This window comes from Culex quinquefasciatus, chromosome 2, assembly GCF_015732765.1.
Source record: "Culex quinquefasciatus strain JHB chromosome 2, VPISU_Cqui_1.0_pri_paternal, whole genome shotgun sequence".
In the NCBI taxonomy this organism is placed as follows: domain Eukaryota; kingdom Metazoa; phylum Arthropoda; class Insecta; order Diptera; family Culicidae; genus Culex; species Culex quinquefasciatus.
This window is the reverse complement of record NC_051862.1, coordinates 52218655-52239632: the sequence shown is the minus strand read 5'-3', so window position 1 is coordinate 52239632 and position 20978 is coordinate 52218655. Positions and strand designations below refer to the sequence as shown.

General features: G+C 31.2%; 1 protein-coding gene across 2 annotated transcripts in view; it reads right to left on the bottom strand.

The window, feature by feature from the left end:
- The window catches only part of LOC6035666 (prolow-density lipoprotein receptor-related protein 1), a 360121-nt gene that overhangs the window by 333924 nt on the left and 5219 nt on the right, over nt 1-20978 (bottom strand). Inside the window, exon 2 of one of the 2 annotated variants that reach the window (XM_038255376.1) lies at nt 15346-16180. In XM_038255376.1, coding sequence (XP_038111304.1) covers nt 15346-15700 — 355 coding nt within the window. In that variant the 5' untranslated portion in view covers nt 15701-16180. The remainder of the gene's footprint in view (nt 1-15345; nt 16181-20978) is intronic. The other variant, XM_038255377.1, reaches the window with a different exon arrangement.

Sequence of the window (20978 nt, the reverse complement as noted above, 5' to 3'; positions counted from 1 at the left end):
ACCCAAACAACCCACCATTTTCTATCGTCAATATCTTAGCAACTAATGGTCCGATTTTCAATGTTAATATATGAAACATTTGTGAAATTTTCCGATCTTTTCGAAAAAAATATTTTCAAAATTTTCAAATCAAGACTAACATTTCAAAAAGGCCAAACATTCAATATTACGCCCTTTTAAAATGTTAGTCTTGATTTGAAAATTTTGAAAATATTTTTTTCGAAAAGATCGGAAAATTTCACAATTGTTTCATATATTAACATTGAAAATCGGACCATTAGTTGCTGAGATATTGACGATAGAAAATGGTGGGTTGTTTGGGTGAAACTTAGAAAACATCAATTTTCCTGTTTTAAACCTTTGCATTGCAATATCTCAGCAACTAAAGGTCGTATCAACAAAGTCCGAATAAGCAAAATATAGAGAATTTTCTCAGCTTTTCAAAAATATTTTTTTCAAAACTGGGCAAACATGTGCACTAATTTAAAAATAAAAACTGCGACTATTTTCAAAAAGTCACTTAAATATGGCTATAACTTGAAAACGGTGCACTTTATCAAAATTTCACTAAAGTACTTTTGATTGCAAATTTGATTTTACATCGAAAATGAAGTTGAAAAATTTACGACCAAAATTTCGATTTTTGAAAAATCAGTATTGATTAAAAATTCATAACTCGGTCAATGATTTTTGCACAACCTGGAAATTTCTGAAAAGTTGGCATTTTATGTCCTCTAAAACATATCAAAAATAAAAAATTAAAAATAGTGTTTTTTGTAAATCAAGTTTTAGTGATAAAAGTTAAATAAAAAATCACCAAATTTTTTTACCGTGTATTATTTTTTCCAGTGTAGTCCGTATCCATACCTACAACTTTGCCGAAGACACCAAATCGATCAAAAAATTCCTTCAAAAGATACAGATTTTTGAATTTTCATACATCATTTTTGTATGGACAGCTGCCAAATTTGTATGGAAAATTATATGGACAAACTAATTATGCAAAATGGCTTCTTTGGGCATACCGAAGGCACCAAAAAAATTTCAGTCGGATTAAAAAATACAAAAATTAAAATTGAAGAAAAAAGACCGATTTCGTAGAGAATTGCTCTACTTTTCGAATCTACATTGACCCAGAAGGGTCATTTTTTTCATTTAGAACAAAATTTTCCATTTTAAAATTTCGTGTTCTTTCTAACTTAGCAGGGTTATTTTTTAAAGTGCTTACAAACATCACGAGTTATCGCGATTTTACGAAAAAAAGTTTTGAAAAAGTTGGTCGTCATCAATCATGGCCGTTCATGGTCACCCGCGACAGACACGGACGACGAAACAAAGAAAACGCAAAAAGTAACTTTTTCAAAACTTTTTTTCGTAAAATCACGATAACTCGTGATGTTTATAAGCAAACCCCTTATGTCTATATATCAAAATTTTTGTAATTGTCTGATCTACATTTTTGTAGAACATTGTTACACTCTAAAAAATTACCCTGCAATGTTAGAAAAAACACGAAATTTTAAAATGAAAAATTTTGTTCTAAATGAATTTTTTTCAGTTCCCCTTCTGGGTCAATGTAGATTCGAAAAGTACATTAAATTTTCCATAAAATGACATGTTCCAAGAATTTTTACAGTCGAGTAACGAAAAATGGGAGAATTTTTAAAACTTTTTTAGTGTTTTTTTCGATGAAAAATACGTTTTTTCGGAATTCTGAGTACGCCATCAAATCGGGCGTCTAATTTTACATAAAAGTCCTTTTGACACCAAATTTCTATCTCATCACCGTTTCAGGCTGCAAATTATTGAAAAACACCTCTTTGTTCGCATGTTCAAAAATGGAAGGGGTCGTACCGCCCCTCCGTCACGAGATATAAAAAAACGGACCTCGGATTCGTGATCAGGGACAAAAGTTACCCCTTAGAACAAAGTTTCACGCAAATCGAAGAGGGGTCGGGCCAACTGCTGTGTGAGTTGGCGGAGAATTACCCAAATCCATTTCCGGTTTTAGTAGAGAATTGCTCATATGTCTAAAAACCCATTTGGCATCATTACTTCTTTAAAAAAAGTGTTTTGATTATTTGAATAAATTGGTGTTTTGGCAAAGTTGAATGCTAAACCGTTTTTTTTAATAAAACACTCAAATTGTCACAAAATACCATATTTTTTCCAAAATACTCAATATTTCTTTTTTTGCAATATGGGTATCAAACGAAGCGAAAAGTTTAATGCATTTTCACTCTATTTTTTTAAATACTAAATTTTTTATAAAATATCCTAATTTCGTTTTAAATACTGAAATTTCCATAATTTGTAATATGGGTATCAAACGAAGCATTTTTTTTAATAAAAAATACAATTTTTGGCTTCATTTGATCTCATATTGTAAATTTTAAAAATTTGAGTATTTTCGAAAAATATGGTATTTTGTGAAAATTTCAGCTATTGACAAAACAAACTAAGAAAGTAAAAAGGCAACAATTTTTCCTTCGTTTAGTACCCATATTACAAATCAATAAATTTGAGGGTGTTCGAAAAATATGGTATTTTGAGAAAATTCGAGTATTTCAAAACAAATTTTTTACTTTGTTTGAGAATGAGAAAATGCTTAACAAATGTCGCTTCGGCATTTTGGGAAAATGTTGGTTTTTAACAAAAAATCTCTGAAAAAGTGAGAAAGGCATACCAAACGCACAGACATTTGTTCAGAATTTGATTCTGAGTCGATAGGTATACGTGAAGGCGGGTCTACGAGGTTGAATTAAGAAGTTCATTTTTCGAGTGATTTTATAGCCTTTCCTCATTGAGGTGAGGAAGGCAAAAAGTGTCAATTGAACATTTCCATTCGAGCAGTTTTTGCTTTTTTTCTAAAATGTATTCCTTATGGGAGAACTGTCATTTCTACCACTCGAATCGGGTGCTCCATTATTATCAGACGCAAAATCAATCATCATTTCTATGTTATATTACCTTGATTTTTTCACTGCTTCGACTATAAAAACAGTGGTTAAAAAAACAACTTTTTTCTATATGTTTTTAGTCAATACAAATTGCAACTTTTGAGTTAAAGCGTTACACGAAGGAATTATTTGTTTAGCAAATCATTATTGTTTTTCATGGATGAATTTATAAAAAGTTTCAAAAATACACTTTAAAAATGTAAATGATTTTTTAAAGGTAGAGTGTTTTTGGTAGTTTTTATATAATGTTCAACTCATTTTAAATAATTTGAGAGAAAAATGCGACGATATCTTGGAAACTATTGTTATTTGAACAAAATATTTCCAGACTTTCATTTATTTTTGTAGCAAAATGGCAACACTTTTCTGCAGATATAAATTTAGTACCTCGGGAGGAGAGGACTATTCCAACAGTGGTAAAAAAAATGAATTATTTTTAACTGATAAGTTTTTTTTTCATCCATGCCACTAAAAGTGAACTCCCCATCCCTGTCCAAACTATTCATTAGTTGATTTCATGACCCCGGGGGAAAGGTAAAAAAAAGCTCAGACTCGTAGAATTCGGATCGTTCCGACGTGGCCTTTCTGATGATGTCCCCGGGCCATTCGACAGGTTGCCCACAAAATGTAAAAGTGGCACAATGAAGCGCACGGCTTTACTGCTGGTGAGCTGGTAAAATTGCATGCATGTATGTAATGTTACATGACGCAGGGGAATACCGGATCCGGCTTCACTGTTATTTGAACAGGTGTGTGCGTCCCCCTTCCGGTGGGAATACGAACTGCCAGCTAATGAAATGGTGGATTGTTGATGAGCAGATGGTGCGATTTTGTTGCGTTGATTGTCACCATTGTGCGCGAAACTGAGCTCGTGGCTATTCTGCTATTTTGGGTCTAGGGCGAACGTGTTTTTGGTTCTTTTGAGGCGAAAGTTAAAATAACTCGTTCGTGATGCCAAAATTGTGCGTACAAGTCATGCATGAAATCTGAAATTAAATTTCGCTCCAGCTTCCCATTCACAACCAACTCTACGCTAGAACAAACATCCTCAATTCCTTGTGTTTGCTCTCGAAACGTTCCAGCGAATGCAAATTCATTCCAAAATCCACAAAATATCACTCAACCAGAACTGCGTAGCACACACACACATTTACGTATTCAGCTTCCAAACTTTTGCATCGAAACAAAAACTCAATTTCAGCTTCCAATTATAACTGAACGACCACTTCTCCGGACTGTTCCGAAGCTAGAGCACAGAGAACCATTCCCATCACCATCGGCATTACATATGCATATTAGTTTCCACACAGCGGAGAAAGCTCCGCAAGCAACCACAAGCCATCCTGCTCTGGTAATTCTCGGATTACGCCTCAAAAGCTCCGGAGCTGGTCCGAGCTTTATTGAATCCTTAATGCCCCTCTCTCTCCTCTTCATCCTTCTTGTATTTTGAACAGAATCCTTTGAATGACTACTCCAAACAGGGGGTAACAGAAGGAACTAATTTCTCATATCCTAAAGCACTAGAAGATCATCCCCGGTGCCGTTTTAGAGCGAACTCCGCACGGAGTGTCCGGAATCTGCATTCTCCGTGAGCTCGTTTCCATGCAACCTTTGGCCATTGGAACAGGGAAGGGCATCCGCACCTGCGGACCGTTGGAATTGTTCCGCTAGCGATGCATAATAAGGACTCTCAGAGCAATAGATGCGATACTGTGCAGGAATTCCTCCTGAACGATAGTGGCGCCACTGCTGTCAAATGCGGCGTTGGATCAAACTGAAACTTGGCGAACCAATCTGATTCTATTTTGATGTCTGTTTATCTGTGTTAAGATTCCCTTCTAATGCTGGAGAGAGTTATCCCTTAACCCATTTCAATTTCTAGAAATTTGTAGTTTGAACCATTCTGGGGCCAGTACCGGCCGCAAATGGAAGCTGCGAAGCAGCGTGACGACAAAAGTTTAATGGAAATGTAAATAGTCAGCCGGAGTAGTGCTTTAGTTGTTGTTGTTGTTTGTTAATAGTTCAACTTGTGCATTTTCGCCCGCAAAAGCGTCCTACTTGAGTAGTGAGTAAACATCAAAATGGGACGGCTATGAAATTTTTGCACCCTTGATGAGTGAATTGTTGCCTGGCATACTAGTTGTTGCTAGTGGCGATTCCATGGTTTCCATGGACCGGTCCACCAGATGACCTCTCTCTCTCTCTCTCACTCACTCTACCTTCAGGTGGAACAGAGTTGCTGTTTGCGTCATATTGGTACGGATGAAATTTGATTATGCGGTAGAGTGCTGCAGATGAGCGTAATTAAGTTTTGTGATGTGACGTTTTTCGCATTGAAGTGGAATCATATTTAGTGATTTTGTGTATTTTGTAACAGGTTTTCTAATGAAGCAATTCGTTCTACAGTTTTGGTTTCCAATTTTCGTTTATACGTTATGGCAACTCATCAGCTTCCGATTCAGTAGACTTTGTCACTTGTTTTCAATTTGAATTAACTCTCATAAAGTATAATCAACTATCAATATTCTAGTGCCACCATCTTGAATCACAAATGAGAATTTCTTCCCCAATTTCCGAAAATGTATTTGATTTGTATTTTTTCATCGGACACAAAAAATTTGGAGGCCTTCCCTATGGCTATACAGTAAAAAAAACATGGTAATATAACATCCGGGAAGGAGTAAATCTTTTATGACCAAAACAATGCGTAATTTTACATCAGAAAATGTGTAATTTTACCACTTTTCTGGTGTAATGTCACTTTCTCAGTCTAAATTGAGATAAAATTACATCATAAAAGATGTAATACTCAACCTTTCAATTTTACAAAACTTTTTATGTGTAAAAAAATCCATTTTGTATCATTGGTTCACTCATACAAGTCTCCATTCAATTTTGGCAGCTGTCTATACAAAAATAGTATTTACCTGTATCTTTTGAAAGAATTTTCTGATCAATTTGTCGTCTTCGGCAAAGCTACAGTCCAGACTCGATTATCCAAGGCCTTGAAAAATGTCACTTTGAATAATCGAATCACCAAAGCATGTTATTTTCATTGTTTTATTTTTAATTAACTAGCTTAAGTATAACCCCTAACCTACGTTACGCTGATCTAGAATTTTTAAAATCTAAGATGGCGGCCAAAATGGCGGCGATCAATTTTTGAAAAAATACATTTTGTAATATCATAGGCAATCAACTATTCAAATTTGACTAAAATATGGTCGCAGAACTCGATTTTTAGGTTAAAAAAAGGAAAATGAAAATTGCGAAAATAAATTGTTTGTTCATGATTCGATTATTCGAAATCTATACTAACCTTCAGATAATCGAAACTTCGGATAATCGAGGCTTCGGATAATCGAGTCTGGACTGTTTTTTTAAGTGCGCTGTTATCGAGATATGGGCACTTACAATTTGAAGTTTTATTTTTATTTTTAAAAATAGTGCTCATGAGTGACCAGCTCTTAAAATATTTTGTTCGAATAGTTCAGAGAAATTTCGCCTTGAAAACATTGATTATTGATGCTGAGCACCCCTGTACTGTCGATAACAATATTTTGAAAATTAATAAATGGTGTTAATAAAATTATTAATACCATTATTCTATCTAAATTCACCCTTTTATCCCTCACAAACTTAAGTTTGTTGGTAAATTATTGGAAGGTATTCAACAGCTTCAAAATTTTCAAAAGTTTTCAGGTCAAAAATATTTTTAAAGTCATTGTTTTTTTTTCTAGAAAAAAAAACTGGTATCAAATTTAAAAAAAAAAGTGCTTTTCTCCATTTTTTATGAGCATTGTTGGTAGAATCGCTTCTGCAAAGAGAGAGAAAAAATAAAAAAAAAGAAAATTTGTGTTGCCATTTAGCCCGTAATTTTCAATCGACTTTATCTCGGAAACTATTCCAAAATGGAATTGGATCCTTAATGGCAACAAATTTTTTGTGAAATTGTTTTGTCTTATGAGCAATTCTCTGAGATTTCGGTCATTCGATTTTTTCTGTATTTTTTAATCCGACTGAAACTTTTTTGGTGCCTTCGGTATGCCCAAAGTTTTCCATACAAATTTGGCAGCTGTCCATACAAAAATGATACGTGAAAATTCAAAAATCCGTATCTTTTGAAGGAATTTTTTGATCGATTTGGTGTCTTCGGCAAAGTTGTAGGTATGGATATGGACTACACTGAAAAAAATGATACACGGTAAAAAAAATTTGGTGATTTTTTATTTAACTTTTCGTCACTAAAACTTGATTTGCAAAAAAACACTATTTTTATTTTTTTTTTTATTTTTTGATATGTTTTAGAGGACATTAAATGCCAACTTTTCAGAAATTTCCAAAATGGGCAAAAAATCTTTGACCGAGTTATGATTTTTTGAATCAATACAAGTTTTTCCAAAAAATCGAAATATTGGTCGCAAAAATTTTTCAATTTCATTTTCTGATGTAAAATTGAATTTGCAATCAAAAAGTCCTTTAGTGAAATTTAAATAAAAGGCACAGTTTTCAAGTTATAGCCATTTTTAAGTAACTTTTTTCAAAATAGTCGCAGTTATTGATTTTTTAAAAAAAGTGCCCATGTTTGCTCACTTTCGAAAAAAATATTTTTGAAAAGCTGAGAAAATTCTCTTGTCAAAATTTGAAAACTATTGGTTGTATCATTACCGAGATATAGCTATTTGAAGTTAGCCAATCCTAAAAACGGGTGCCACGATATCTACACACTGCTTTGACCAAATTGGCTCAAAATTTTGGTGAAGACTCGTTAAACCGGTCCTGTGTGCATGATAAAGGCCGATCTTCAAAAAGTTTATTTAAAAACGAAGATAAAAATATTTTTGATGTTTTTCATATAAAAAATCGTCAGTTTTTGATTTTTGTATTTTTTAAAAAGCAAAATTTCAAAATCGGGCATCGTCATGCACACGGAATATATCTTTAGCGTCCTCACCCCAAATTTCAACCAATTTTGCCCATCCAATCTCGAGATATCGTGGATGTTTAGAGAAAAACGTTCACAAAGTTTGACAGTTCGCTTTGAGCATGGCAAAATTTTGCACTTAAAACGCCTCTAACTCAGTTCAGTCACGAAATATCTTCATGAAACTTTCAGGAGTGATTGAAAATCATCTTTTGGTGGAATCATGGAATTTTCTGTATTACCAAATTTTTGATTTTCTACATGTATGTGACCCCTTAAGGAAAATGCTTGACCTTAGAAAATTGTTATAAATTTATCTATAAAAATGTAAAATAATGTGAGCGGATTAATCTTTTTGACCGAAATTTTTCAAAAATAATACTTACAATCAGCGCCGTACCTAGGGGTTGGCGCAGTTGGCGACCGCCAAGGGCGCCAGCCCTTGGGGGGCGCCGAAAACGATGATTGTACAAATTTGTCATGTTATTATAAAATCCTAGAAAGGTATTCAGAACAAAAGGGGCGCCAAATTTTAAAGTAGGACTACAAAATAACTCGATAATCTTGGTCGGAATATTACAAATATTACTTATAACACTTGGGGCGCCTATTTCAATAATTGTACCAGAATTAAATTTAAAATTAAATTCTCTCAATTCATTTATCAAAGGGGGCGCTCAAGTGGCAAAAATTTATATCAATTCTTTGAAATAGCTAGAGATTTTATATTTCAACTACAGTATATAAAATTCAATTTAAATTTCACCATATTTTCCAGCATCAGGAACCATCAAGCTTTTTTATGTTTTGAAGTATTTTTTTTATATAATCAGCTATTTAATTGAAATTTACACATTTCTATTGAAAATCTGAAGTAAAAAGAATAAGATATTTCAAGTTTAAAGAAAATGGCATTTGAGATATTTTTATCGTTTTAAATGCAAACTTGTGCGTTGAGATTGGCCTACGTTTTCGAAATACTGAAGTGTTTAAATTGAATATTTCTAACACAAAAAATGCTTTGACTTTTGTTAAATTTCTAGCAAAATATTTTTTTTTTTTCAACATAAAAATGTTGGTTTTTTAATAGCATAAATTGCTCTAAATATATTATGTTCTGCTGCTTGTATTCAATTGCTTGTAGCAGGAGTAAAAAAGTAAAATTTGGGTGTCTTCGACAAAGTTGCATAGATTGGCATGCCCACCAACTTTTTAGTCGTAAAAGTAAAATATTATACAATTTCTTGTATAATTTTGATTTGCAGAAACACCATTATCGCGGACCCATTAAAATTTAAACCAAAGCAAAATTCCAACTCCAAAAACAGCAATATTTTTTGGGAAAACACAAAGTTCCACTTAATTTTGCTTCTAGGGTCAATAATTTGAAGAATGTTAGTAACATTTTCCTTTTTTTTTGTTATTCTTTGTCCTCTATCTTAACTTATACCCTAACTGGCTCAATCGGCCTTGCCATCACGGAGCCGTGCGTCTATTTATAGATCCGCGATCTATTGTTCTTCGTCTTGATGGATGTTGATGATCTCCTGGGGGTCTTGTTGGAAGAGTCTTCCTCCCTTCCTTCACGCGTTGCGGTGTGGTTGGTTGGTCATCTTCCCGTCCATTCCCCACTCACCCACCGCTAGTTATTGTAGTGGAGGGAGCGGCATGTGTGTGTGTGTGGTAATTAATTACCGTGTATCTGATGCTCCCAGAGGGAGCAGGGGGTTCAAGTTGCCACCGAAAAATCGGTGGCGAGGTGACCGGGCGGGATTCGATCCCTGATCGTCTGCTTGAAAGGCAGATCGCTTAACCATTCGGCTAAGTACCCGGACAGTAACATTTTCCTTGAAAATTTTTGTTTTGTTATGTTTTAATGGAATGGATAAAGTTGCTTATCTTTTACATACATTTTTTTTATTTCATGGATTCCATGTGTTGGGCTATCCAGTGAAATTTCGCCTAAATTTTCACATTTACACAAACGGTTCTAAAAGCTTTGTGTGGGTGACTATTCTCGAGATTTTCAATTTCCCGGGAATCGAGAGTTGAATTTGGAAATTTCTCGGGAATTCCCAGGACCTGGTAGTGTTTATAACTATGCCGATAGTGCCAATAATGTATAAAGAATAGTTATAAATGTGTTTCTTTTCAATGAATTCAGTTACGATTTATTCATGCTTATTTAATGAAACGTTAATTAGTAGCCTCATTATTTTTGGGAACTATGATCTACTTCTTGATTTTTTCTGAATCTGCAATACAACTTGTTGTATGAACTTGTTATTAGATTTTTGTGAAATAACAAAATAGCTAATATATAATTTCCCAGTATCGGGATTTTTACAATATAATAAATAGCGACTCAAAACAACAATTTTAATATTTTTTTTCATTTTTAAAACTGTAAATATGCATTGAAGAAATAGTGATCCGGAAAACCCGAATGTTCAGATTTGGCGGACTTTACAAAGATTTCCAGAGTTTTTTTTTTCTAAGATATAATTTAAGATTGAGGTTTAAGCGAAACACAAAATTACTCCATGACATCAAAAAAGGAAATTACCTTGATACAGCGAAATAATAAGAAGAATAAAAAAAAAGGATTATAAGAATTCCTATGCTTGAAAGAGGATATGAAAATTATACTCTTAGAAATAACAAAAAAATATAAAAAAATTAGACTTTCTTCTTGTGGCTAACTGCTAAGTGTGCTTTAAGGGTAATTTTGGGGTCCACATTATTTTAAGTTTTCCCAATTATAGTTATTGGAATTTTTAATAAGTTAAAATTTACACTTTCTGAATTAGAAGATAAGAGAAGCATTGGTTCATTCGAACTTGAACATCTTACATTGAACACCCAATGTTCTGAACAATTTCGAATTTTCAAAAAAAAATTATTTGTTTATATAATTTTGCTTCGACCAAATTTCCCGGGAATCGAGAGGTCCAAAAATGGTCGATTCCCGGGAATTCCCGCTCGTCACCCTCTATTTGAGTGTAATGGTTTTTATACAAAATTTTCAGAAACTTTAGATGTCGAAAAATAAACACAAAAAATTTCAATGTGTTAAAAAGGTAAAAACTAATTGCCTTTGTTTGAAGCTATGAATTTTCAAAAAAAAAATTAGGAATTTTATATCAATCAAAAAACACAGTAACAGAGAAGAGAAGAAATATTGTTTTCAAAAATAAATTGAAAAAAAAATAGTTTCAAAAGGAATCCATCCAAAAACAAGTTTGAAAAGGAGTCCATTTTCCACTATTTTTTTCAGGAATGCAGGAAAATGCTGATACAATGAAATTTAAGCTAGGTCAGATCAAATTCTGTTTAAAACGATAAAACAACACTCTGCTATTTTCAGTCAACATTAATCCTAAAGCACCTTTTCGTTACAACCTATCTGTATTGGAAAGATATAAATCGGTTGAAATGGTTTAAAAATAATAAAACATTAATTTGAATATTCTTCAAAGAATTAATTTGTGGTTGGATTTTTTAGCTGTTATATTAATTCAATCAATTACCATTATATTATTAAAACTCTTTGAAGCAATCGCTGAAAATTTAAGTAAACATATCAAAATGATGAAAAATTTGGAGGGGCGCCAAATTGATGCTTCGCCAAGGGCGCCGTGGACCCTAGGTACGGCTCTGCTTACAATCTACAATAGGTATAGGTGAAATTACAATAACATAGCGAAAATAGTTATATTATTTTCACAATTGAATGTTTCTAGAAATAAAATAGTAGTAAAGTAAGTTTACAATAATCCCAAATTCCCAACCACATTTCAAACATGTACCATGCACTGATCGAGCTTTTTCTCTCTATGCAACAACATAAGAAAGAAAGAAAAAAGCACAAAACACGTGCAAATTGAAAAGCCATCACGCGCCGCATCGTTCGCCGTTGTTGTTGTCGAAAGGAAAAACCAACGCAAGGGACGCGATATCCGTCGGCACACCGAATCGATTAGTAATTCTTGTCAAGTTTCACCCGGCCGGGGGATCTCTCGGAGTGTAACGCCGCAGCAGTATTTATCCTGACGGTGTGGATTTGGCAAGACAAGTCACTGTAAAAGCACTGTACTTGCCACGTGTGCGAGCAATGTTTACCGTTTTACGTGCCAGCACCAAACGTTGGGCTGAAGTGCGGGGGGCAGTGTTGCCATATATTAATTTAAAAAAAATCTTTTTTTTATGTCATAAATGATTTCACAAAAAAATTGTTTGCAAGTAATCTTGTAAATTAAAAAAAAAGAACAACTAGCAACACTGGCAGCGCAACCACTCAATCAATCCAGTATCTGGAAGTGTACCCATCAGACGTCACACCGACTCTCTGTACGACGACTCGATGGAATATCCTTGTTATCCTTGTGTTCCTTCGGGATGAGGTCCTGACGTAGAGCTGGCGAAAGTAAACAAAACAGTCACCACCGTCGTCGGCATCGCGTCGTCATCGAAGTGCAATTTGACAAGCGGAGTGATCATCACTGCACTGCATCCATGAGCTGGCAACAATGGCGTGGAAAATTCAGAGCAAAAACAGTAAAGACGAAGTAGAGCACGAAAACAACAAACTTTTATGTTTGCTCCAAGAACTGTTGAGTGAAAATGAGAGCTTGATTAATTATTGATTCGGTGAAATGGGATTCGAGTTTCTTGGAACGATACAGTTTTGATGGAATGTTTTACACTCGAAACTTATTTGTTATTATTTTTACGGACAAATTCCATAACATCGTCGCTCGGGTGGCACGTCGTCAGATCCCAACTACAATTCACAAATGATATGTTTTTTTTTATGATTTCGTCGCAATATTGCTATAATCCCTGCTCAGAAAAGACGAACCTATTTTTCGTTTCCAGGACCCATATGAACAGACGAAATATGCCGTGTGTGCCGAAGAAAGTTTATTGGACCATTCGTTCTGTGTGTTCTGTGTCACAAAGTGTCAGCGCAATAATCTCTGTAGATTCAGCGAGTGTGTGTGTGTGTGTGTTTGCAAGCAAATAAGACTTCACCGGAGCAATTTCTGGCCTTTTACAGAAAGCTCTCGGGCCTTTCTTCGGTTTCATGCGCGCGCTTCTTCCCTTTGTATGATTCAATTTGAGCAAATAAAACTGTCATCAGAAATATTTGCCGTGGCACGTATGCTGATGGAGCACTCACACACTTGAACACTTGAAGTTAAATGGAAAAAGATGGTACACATAATTGTCAGTTGACGAGGGCGTTCGGGCGGTTGTTCCACCTCTAGACCGTTGTCAAACGACGAAAGCTGACAAACGGATGTTGAACGACATACACGCTGAATGGAACGAGTCAACAGAGGGCACACAAGTTGGGAGGAAAGTTTACAGATTTGAAGGAATAGAAGCTGTGAGTGGCACAGATTCCTTTGTGTTGAAATTTTATATTAAATTTGTGTGATTTATGGAAGGGCCATAAATAATGTAGGCGGTATTTTTTGGTACTCATGAGCGTTATACAGAATTTTTTGGTAATAAAGGCACCAAAAAAAGACTAAGGGGAAATATGCCCATTTTAAGCCTAATCAGCGGTCGTGTTTGAATGATGCTGGATAATCTGGATTGTTCCTTGAAATTCACTAAAACCAAGTACACCAACGAGTAGAGCAATTTTTTGTGAACATTTCTGTTTATTTTCACTTTCATTAAAAGTTATGCTATTCCTTTTACAAGTATTTAAAAAAAATATTTCAAAAATGCATTCTAATCAGTCGAGTGCATTGGGCCACGCTCATTTTTCTATTTTCAGCTTAGTTCTTTTTTTCTTCCAGCGCTCTTTTGTGCCTGCTTAGTGCTGCCAAAATTGATGAAATTTTAAGCGAACACTCACGAAAAGTAGCATTCATAGCGAAAGTTTCCTGGCAGCACTTGCTCACTCTAACAGGCGCTGCACCAGCATGTTGGTGGTGTTGGTGGCCACCCTTTGTTCTTTATTTGCCTTCGCTCCTCGCTCGGTTTTCTTCAGCCTTCGATTGGAATGTGTAGTCAAAATTGAAACGTCAAAAGACTTAGCGCGTTTGTTTTTTTGATGGTGCTTGCTAGGTATTTACCTACATTTTTCGGGATTATTTTTCAAGTGAGTGACTGAGTGATGGTCAAAAAAACATGTTGCCGATAGTTGGAAGCAATTTTATATCTGAAGCGCATTGAAATCGTTAACGCAAGTGAAGAGATATTGATGGCGACATTCGATGAGAAATGGTCTCGCAAAATTATGATCAAAAGTGTATTAAATTTGATCTTTTTGGCCAGTAAATGTCATAAATTTGCGTGCTTACTGAGGCGGTGCTGTTGCTGGTAAGTTTATAGCCTAAATAGTATTTTTGGAGCTTAAATCGAGCATCAAACTCTCCATATGACGAAGATAGATGTTTGATAAGATAGGGTATATTTCCCCTAATTATTTCAAATTTCCTCACTAATACACCAGGAGCGTTACTAATGTTCGGAGCGTTTGGTACGGTATGTCCTCGCATCCTTCTTCCACTGTCGATTCTGTAAAATGTTATGCGTTCACAGAACCATAGTAATATTAACTATTTAACTTATATTTCGACGCTGTCGTGCTTTCTTGACGTTTGTCGCTTTTTGACGTTCCGAGAGAAACGCGTTTTAATGTTTGACCTTGAATAATCAAAAACCGAGAGCACGTGATGCAAACAATAACAAACACGTTTTGTTTGGTTGACCATTCTGTGCATTGCCCCGAAGTTTGGTTGTATTTGGTTGTCGGAGTCCCGAGTTATAAATGAAAATGTTTACGGTAGTCTAGCTTGTACGTGCGTCAAACGCATTCTGACCTGAAATTCCTTTGGTCAATTGTCGCACTTAAATCAATTTCAGGCTGTGTCAAGATGGCACGACAAGATTGAAATTTGTTTCATGTGAAGAGTGACAACAATGCACGGAGTTTTTTTTTGGGTTTTTATTGAATATCTCAGGATTGAAATAGAATTTTGGGAATCTGTGAAGGTCAAAAGGTGAGCCTTTGTGAGCTGCACAAAATGGCGTTCTTAACTCAATTTGGCCCAAAATACGCGTGCGACAAGTTAGCATGACAGCGACGATTTATAACCATTTGCTTTGAAAATGTTTTTTTTTATACTTCAAATAAAACAAAACTTGTTTCTGCTGTTTTTTGACATCCAGTCAAATTACACTCTTCATTCGCAAAATAAAACCTACTCCATCTGAACATGTCCAACCATCCCAGCATCCAACCTCATTGCGGCGCCGGGTTCAGAGATCATTGAACGGCGAGCAGAACTCGCGATAACCTTTCACGGCTACGGCGACAAACAGCGTCCCAACGTTGGTCCCCACGATGAAACACCGTGTTGATTAACGTTTACATTTATTTCTTTCTTTTTTTCCCCCCTTTTAGAACCCCCATTTCTGCATGAAAAGAACTCCACTCACCTAGAAAATCGGCATCGTACGCCGTAGAAGAGTCCACCGCGGCGCTGGTTGACGACCGGATCGGCGAGCTGTCCGTCGTGGTGGGACTGCGCCTCACCCGGTCAGGCCTTATCTCGCCGTCGGCGCGGAGGTTGTTGTTTTGATTCTCGACTTCTTCGTAATTACCACCGACTTCACCAATACCGGCAACCTGCGCAGTTGCGGCGGTCGTTGGCTGCGGAACCGCAACAGCTAGGAACAATACGAAGCAGATCGACAGTCCCAACAGTAGCCGCATCGTGGCCATTGTTGGCGACCTTCGGCCGCAGGATCCTCCGGCCTTCAACTTCTTCAATCTACCTTTATTGGCATTCATCGGTTGCCAACACTTGCTGGATTCTTCACGATCTTGCCTCCTCTTTGTCTCTCATTCACATTCACGCACACTGAAACTGGCTTTGATTCTCTTTTTATTTTTTGCACACAAAACAAACACCAACACTGAACTTCTTCAACCTCCTTCTTCTAGCAGGTTCTTTTTCTACGCGCGTTCACTTTTAATCTGCTTCTTCTACGGGAACCACGCGTCTTCTTCGCGCTGCTCGACGGCCAACGAGAACCAGATTCCGGACATCGTCATTTTTCTGCACACATTCGAGAACCTGGCCACAACACTTCTTCCCTTCATTCAACCTCAACCGCACCAATACACTTATCTCTTCTCCTCTATACACTTTACTTTATTTACTCTTTTCGCTTCGTTTCTTCTTGAATCAAGTTGAAGCCGCGCTCCGCTTCTGCTCGGGTTGCCTCACCGTAGAGCCAACAGTATTTTCTCGGCGTGAACCACCTGGAACTGGATAAATAATAGACACAAATTAGCATTAATATTCATTCATTTGGGCGTTCGAGCGAATCAATATCGCGCAGATTATATTGGCCAAATTACGAGACGTAATAAATTACAAATCCAATTCGGAATCCGGCCCGGCCGGCCAGAATGTGAGCCGCCTGGTAGACGAATGGAATCGTGATTAGAATTGGGAATGAGTTTCCATATAAGTTGATTGATCTGGTCACGCGGTGTGGATCGCATTGCAAATTGCAACACGGCGTGTTGCAAATTTGGCGAATGTTTTTGGGTGCTCATGAACAAAGTGAGCTTGATTTACTAAGTTGCCAATTTAAGTTTAAAATAATTCTAGAATTATGTTTTCTTGATTTTTTCAGTTTCAGTTCAGTCCTTTAAATTTTTAAAAATCTTAAAATTCTTAAAATTCTTGAAATTCTTAACATTCTAAAAATTCTAAAAATTCTAAAAATTCTAAAAATTCTAAAAATTCTAAAAATTCTAAAAATTCTAAAAATTCTAAAAATTCTAAAAATTCTAAAAATTCTAAAAATTCTAAAAATTCTAAAAATTCTAAAAATTCTTAAAATTCTTAAAATTCTAAAAATTCTAAAAATTCAAAAAATTCTAAAAAATCTAAAAATTCTAAAAATTCTAAAAATTCTAAAAACTCTAAAAGTTCTAAAAATTCTGAAAACTCTAATTTTTTTTTTGAAAATTCTTAAAATTCTTAAAATTCTAAAAATTCTAAGAATTCTTAAAATTCTTAAGATTCTTAAAATTCTTAAAATTCTTAATATTCTTAATATTCTTAATATTCTTAATATTCTTAATATTCTTAAAATTCTTAAAATTCTTAAAATTCTTAAAATTCTTAAAATTCTTAAAATTCTTAAAATTCTTAAAATTCTTAAAATTCTTAAAATTCTTAAAATTTTAAAATTTTAAAATTCTTAAAATTCTTAAAATTCTTAAAATTCTTAAAATTCTTAAAATTTTAAAATTTTAAAATTCTTAAAATTCTTAAAATTCTTAAAATTCTTAAAATTCTTAAAATTTTAAAATTTTAAAATTCTTAAAATTCCTCAAATTCTTAAAATTCTTAAAATTCTTAAAATTTTAAAATTCTTAAAATTTTAAAATTCTTAAAATTCTTAAAATTCTTAAAATTCTTAAAATTCTTAAAATTCTTAAAATTCTTAAAATTCTTAAAATTCTTAAAATTCTTAAAATTCTTAAAATTCTTAAAATTCTTAAAATTCTTAAAATTCTTAAAATTCTTAAAATTCTTAAAATTCTTAAAATTTTAAAATTCTTAAAATTCTTAAAATTCTTAAAATTCTTAAAATTCTTAAAATTTTAAAATTCTTAAAATTCTTAAAATTCTTAAAATTCTTAAAATTTTAAAATTTTAAAATTTTAAAATTCTTAAAATTTTAAAATTCTTAAAATTCTTAAAATTCTTAAAATTTTAAAATTCTTAAAATTCTTAAAATTCTTAAAATTTTAAAATTCTTAAAATTCTTAAAATTCTTAAAATTCTTAAAATTCTTAAAATTCTTAAAATTCTTAAAATTTTAAAATTCTTAAAATTCTTAAAATTCTAAAATTCTTAAAATTTTAAAATTCTTAAAATTCTTAAAATTTTAAAATTTTAAAATTCTTAAAATTCTTAAAATTCTTAAAATTCTTAAAATTTTAAAATTCTTAAAATTCTTAAAATTCTTAAAATTTTAAAATTCTTAAAATTCTTAAAATTCTTAAAATTTTAAAATTTTAAAATTCTTAAAATTTTAAAATTCTTAAAATTCTTAAAATTCTTAAAATTTTAAAATTCTTAAAATTCTTAAAATTCTTAAAATTCTTAAAATTCTTAAAATTCTTAAAATTCTTAAAATTCTTAAAATTTTAAAATTCTTAAAATTCTTAAAATTCTTAAAATTCTTAAAATTCCTAAAATTCTTAAAATTCTTAAAATTCTTAAAATTCTTAAAATTCTTAAAATTCTTAAAATTCTTAAAATTCTTAAAATTCTTAAAATTCTTAAAATTTTAAAATTTTAAAATTCTTAAAATTCTTAAAATTTTAAAATTCTTAAAATTCTTAAAATTCTTAAAATTCTTAAAATTCTTAAAATTCTTAAAATTCTTAAAATTCTTAAAATTCTTAAAATTCTTAAAATTCTTAAAATTCTTAAAATTCTTAAAATTCTTAAAATTCTTAAAATTTTAAAATTTTAAAATTCTTAAAATTCTTAAAATTCTTAAAATTCTTAAAATTCTTAAAATTCTTAAAATTTTAAAATTCTTAAAATTCTTAAAATTCTTAAAATTTTAAAATTCTTAAAATTTAAAATTCTTAAAATTCTTAAAATTCTTAAAATTCTTAAAATTCTTAAAATTCTTAAAATTCTTAAAATTTTAAAATTTTAAAATTCTTAAAATTTTAAAATTCTTAAAATTCTTAAAATTCTTAAAATTCCTAAAATTCTTAAAATTCTTAAAATTCTTAAAATTCTTAAAATTCTTAAAATTCTTAAAATTCTTAAAATTCTTAAAATTTTAAAATTCTTAAAATTCTTAAAATTCTTAAAATTCTTAAAATTCTTAAAATTCTTAAAATTTTAAAATTTTAAAATTCTTAAAATTCTTAAAATTCTTAAAATTTTAAAATTCTTAAAATTCTTAAAATTCTTAAAATTCTTAAAATTCTTAAAATTCTTAAAATTTTAAAATTTTAAAATTCTTAAAATTCTTAAAATTTTAAAATTTTAAAATTTTAAAATTCTTAAAATTCTTAAAATTCTTAAAATTCTTAAAATTCTTAAAATTTTAAAATTCTTAAAATTTTAAAATTCTTAAAATTCTTAAAATTCTTAAAATTCTTAAAATTTTAAAATTCTTAAAATTCTTAAAATTTTAAAATTCTTAAAATTCTTAAAATTCTTAAAATTTTAAAATTCTTAAAATTCTTCAAATTCTTAAAATTTTAAAATTTTAAAATTCTTAAAATTCTTAAAATTCTTAAAATTCTTAAAATTCTTAAAATTCTTAAAATTTTAAAATTCTTAAAATTCTTAAAATTCTTAAAATTCTTAAAATTCCTCAAATTCTTAAAATTTTAAAATTCTTAAAATTCTTAAAATTCTTAAAATTCTTAAAATTCTTAAAATTTTAAAATTCTTAAAATTCTTAAAATTTTAAAATTTTAAAATTCTTAAAATTTTAAAATTCTTAAAATTCTTAAAATTCTTAAAATTTTAAAATTCTTAAAATTCTTAAAATTTTAAAATTTTAAAATTTTAAAATTTTAAAATTTTAAAATTTTAAAATTTTAAAATTTTAAAATTTTAAAATTCTTAAAATTTTAAAATTCTTCAAATTCTTAAAATTCTTAAAATTCTTAAAATTTTAAAATTTTAAAATTCTTAAAATTTTAAAATTCTTAAAATTCTTAAAATTCTTAAAATTCTTAAAATTCTTAAAATTTTAAAATTTTAAAATTTTTAAAATTCTTAAAATTCTTAAAATTCTTAAAATTCTTAAAATTCTTAAAATTTTAAAATTCTTTAAATTCTTAAAATTCTTTAAATTCTTAAAATTCTTAAAATTCTTAAAATTTTAAAATTCTTAAAATTCTTAAAATTTTAAAATTTTAAAATTCTTAAAATTCTTAAAATTTTAAAATTCTTAAAATTCTTAAAATTCTTAAAATTTTAAAATTCTTAAAATTCTTAAAATTCTTAAAATTCTTAAAATTCTTAAAATTCTTAAAATTCTTAAAATTCTTAAAATTCTTAAAATTTTAAAATTCTTAAAATTTTAAAATTCTTAAAATTTTAAAATTCTTAAAATTTTAAAATTCTTAAAATTTTAAAATTCTTAAAATTCTTAAAATTCTAAAATTCTTAAAATTTTAAAATTTTAAAATTTTAAAATTCTTAAAATTCTTAAAATTCTTAAAATTCTTAAAATTCTTAAAATTCTTAAAATTCTTAATATTCTTAAAATTCTTAAAATTCTTAAAATTCTTAAAATTCTTAAAATTCTTAAAATTCTTAAAATTCTTAAAATTCTTAAAATTCTTCAAATTCTTCAAATTCTTCAAATTCTAATTGTTTGGTGAATTCAGGAAGTCCTTGATTCAATTCCCGTAGTCGACTCTTATTGTATTTTTATTCTATGTGAACTTTTGTTACACAAAAAAATCTCATTATCCGTTACAGCTTTGTGCTTTTGTCACACTAGCGTCAATAGCTTATAAAGTTCAAACAAGCAATCAGCAAACATTTCCTCTGTATAATCTCACTTTACATTAAACTGTTTACAGCTCCCCGCTCATATGCACATTAAAGCGAAGCACATTTTGTTACAAAATCAATTATAATAATAAAATAGTCACTTTTTCACACGAGCTTGCCGGCTGCTGCTGCTGGCTGTTTATGGCTGCGGCAAAAGTTCTCCAACGGTGTCGGAGAGCCGAGCTGTGATAACGTGTGTGCGACTGCCTTGTTTATGTTCAAATATTTATAAAAAACATGTTTGGCGGTGTTTGAATAAGCTGTTCCGTCGCGGTGGCGTTTTTCCTCAATGAATAGGCTTGCAACTTTTTTTTTTTTTGGTTTATACTTCAACCGGCTGAGCAAAGTTGTGGCTGGGTTTTGTGTGGTGAGTTATAGCGCACAGAACACGTGTTTGCAATTATTAATTGGCATTCATATTAACTTTGCCAATTTAATTAAATTTATTGTGAGGAACCTGCTGAAAGCATACAACACGCAATATATGGTTCGAGTAAAGTATCA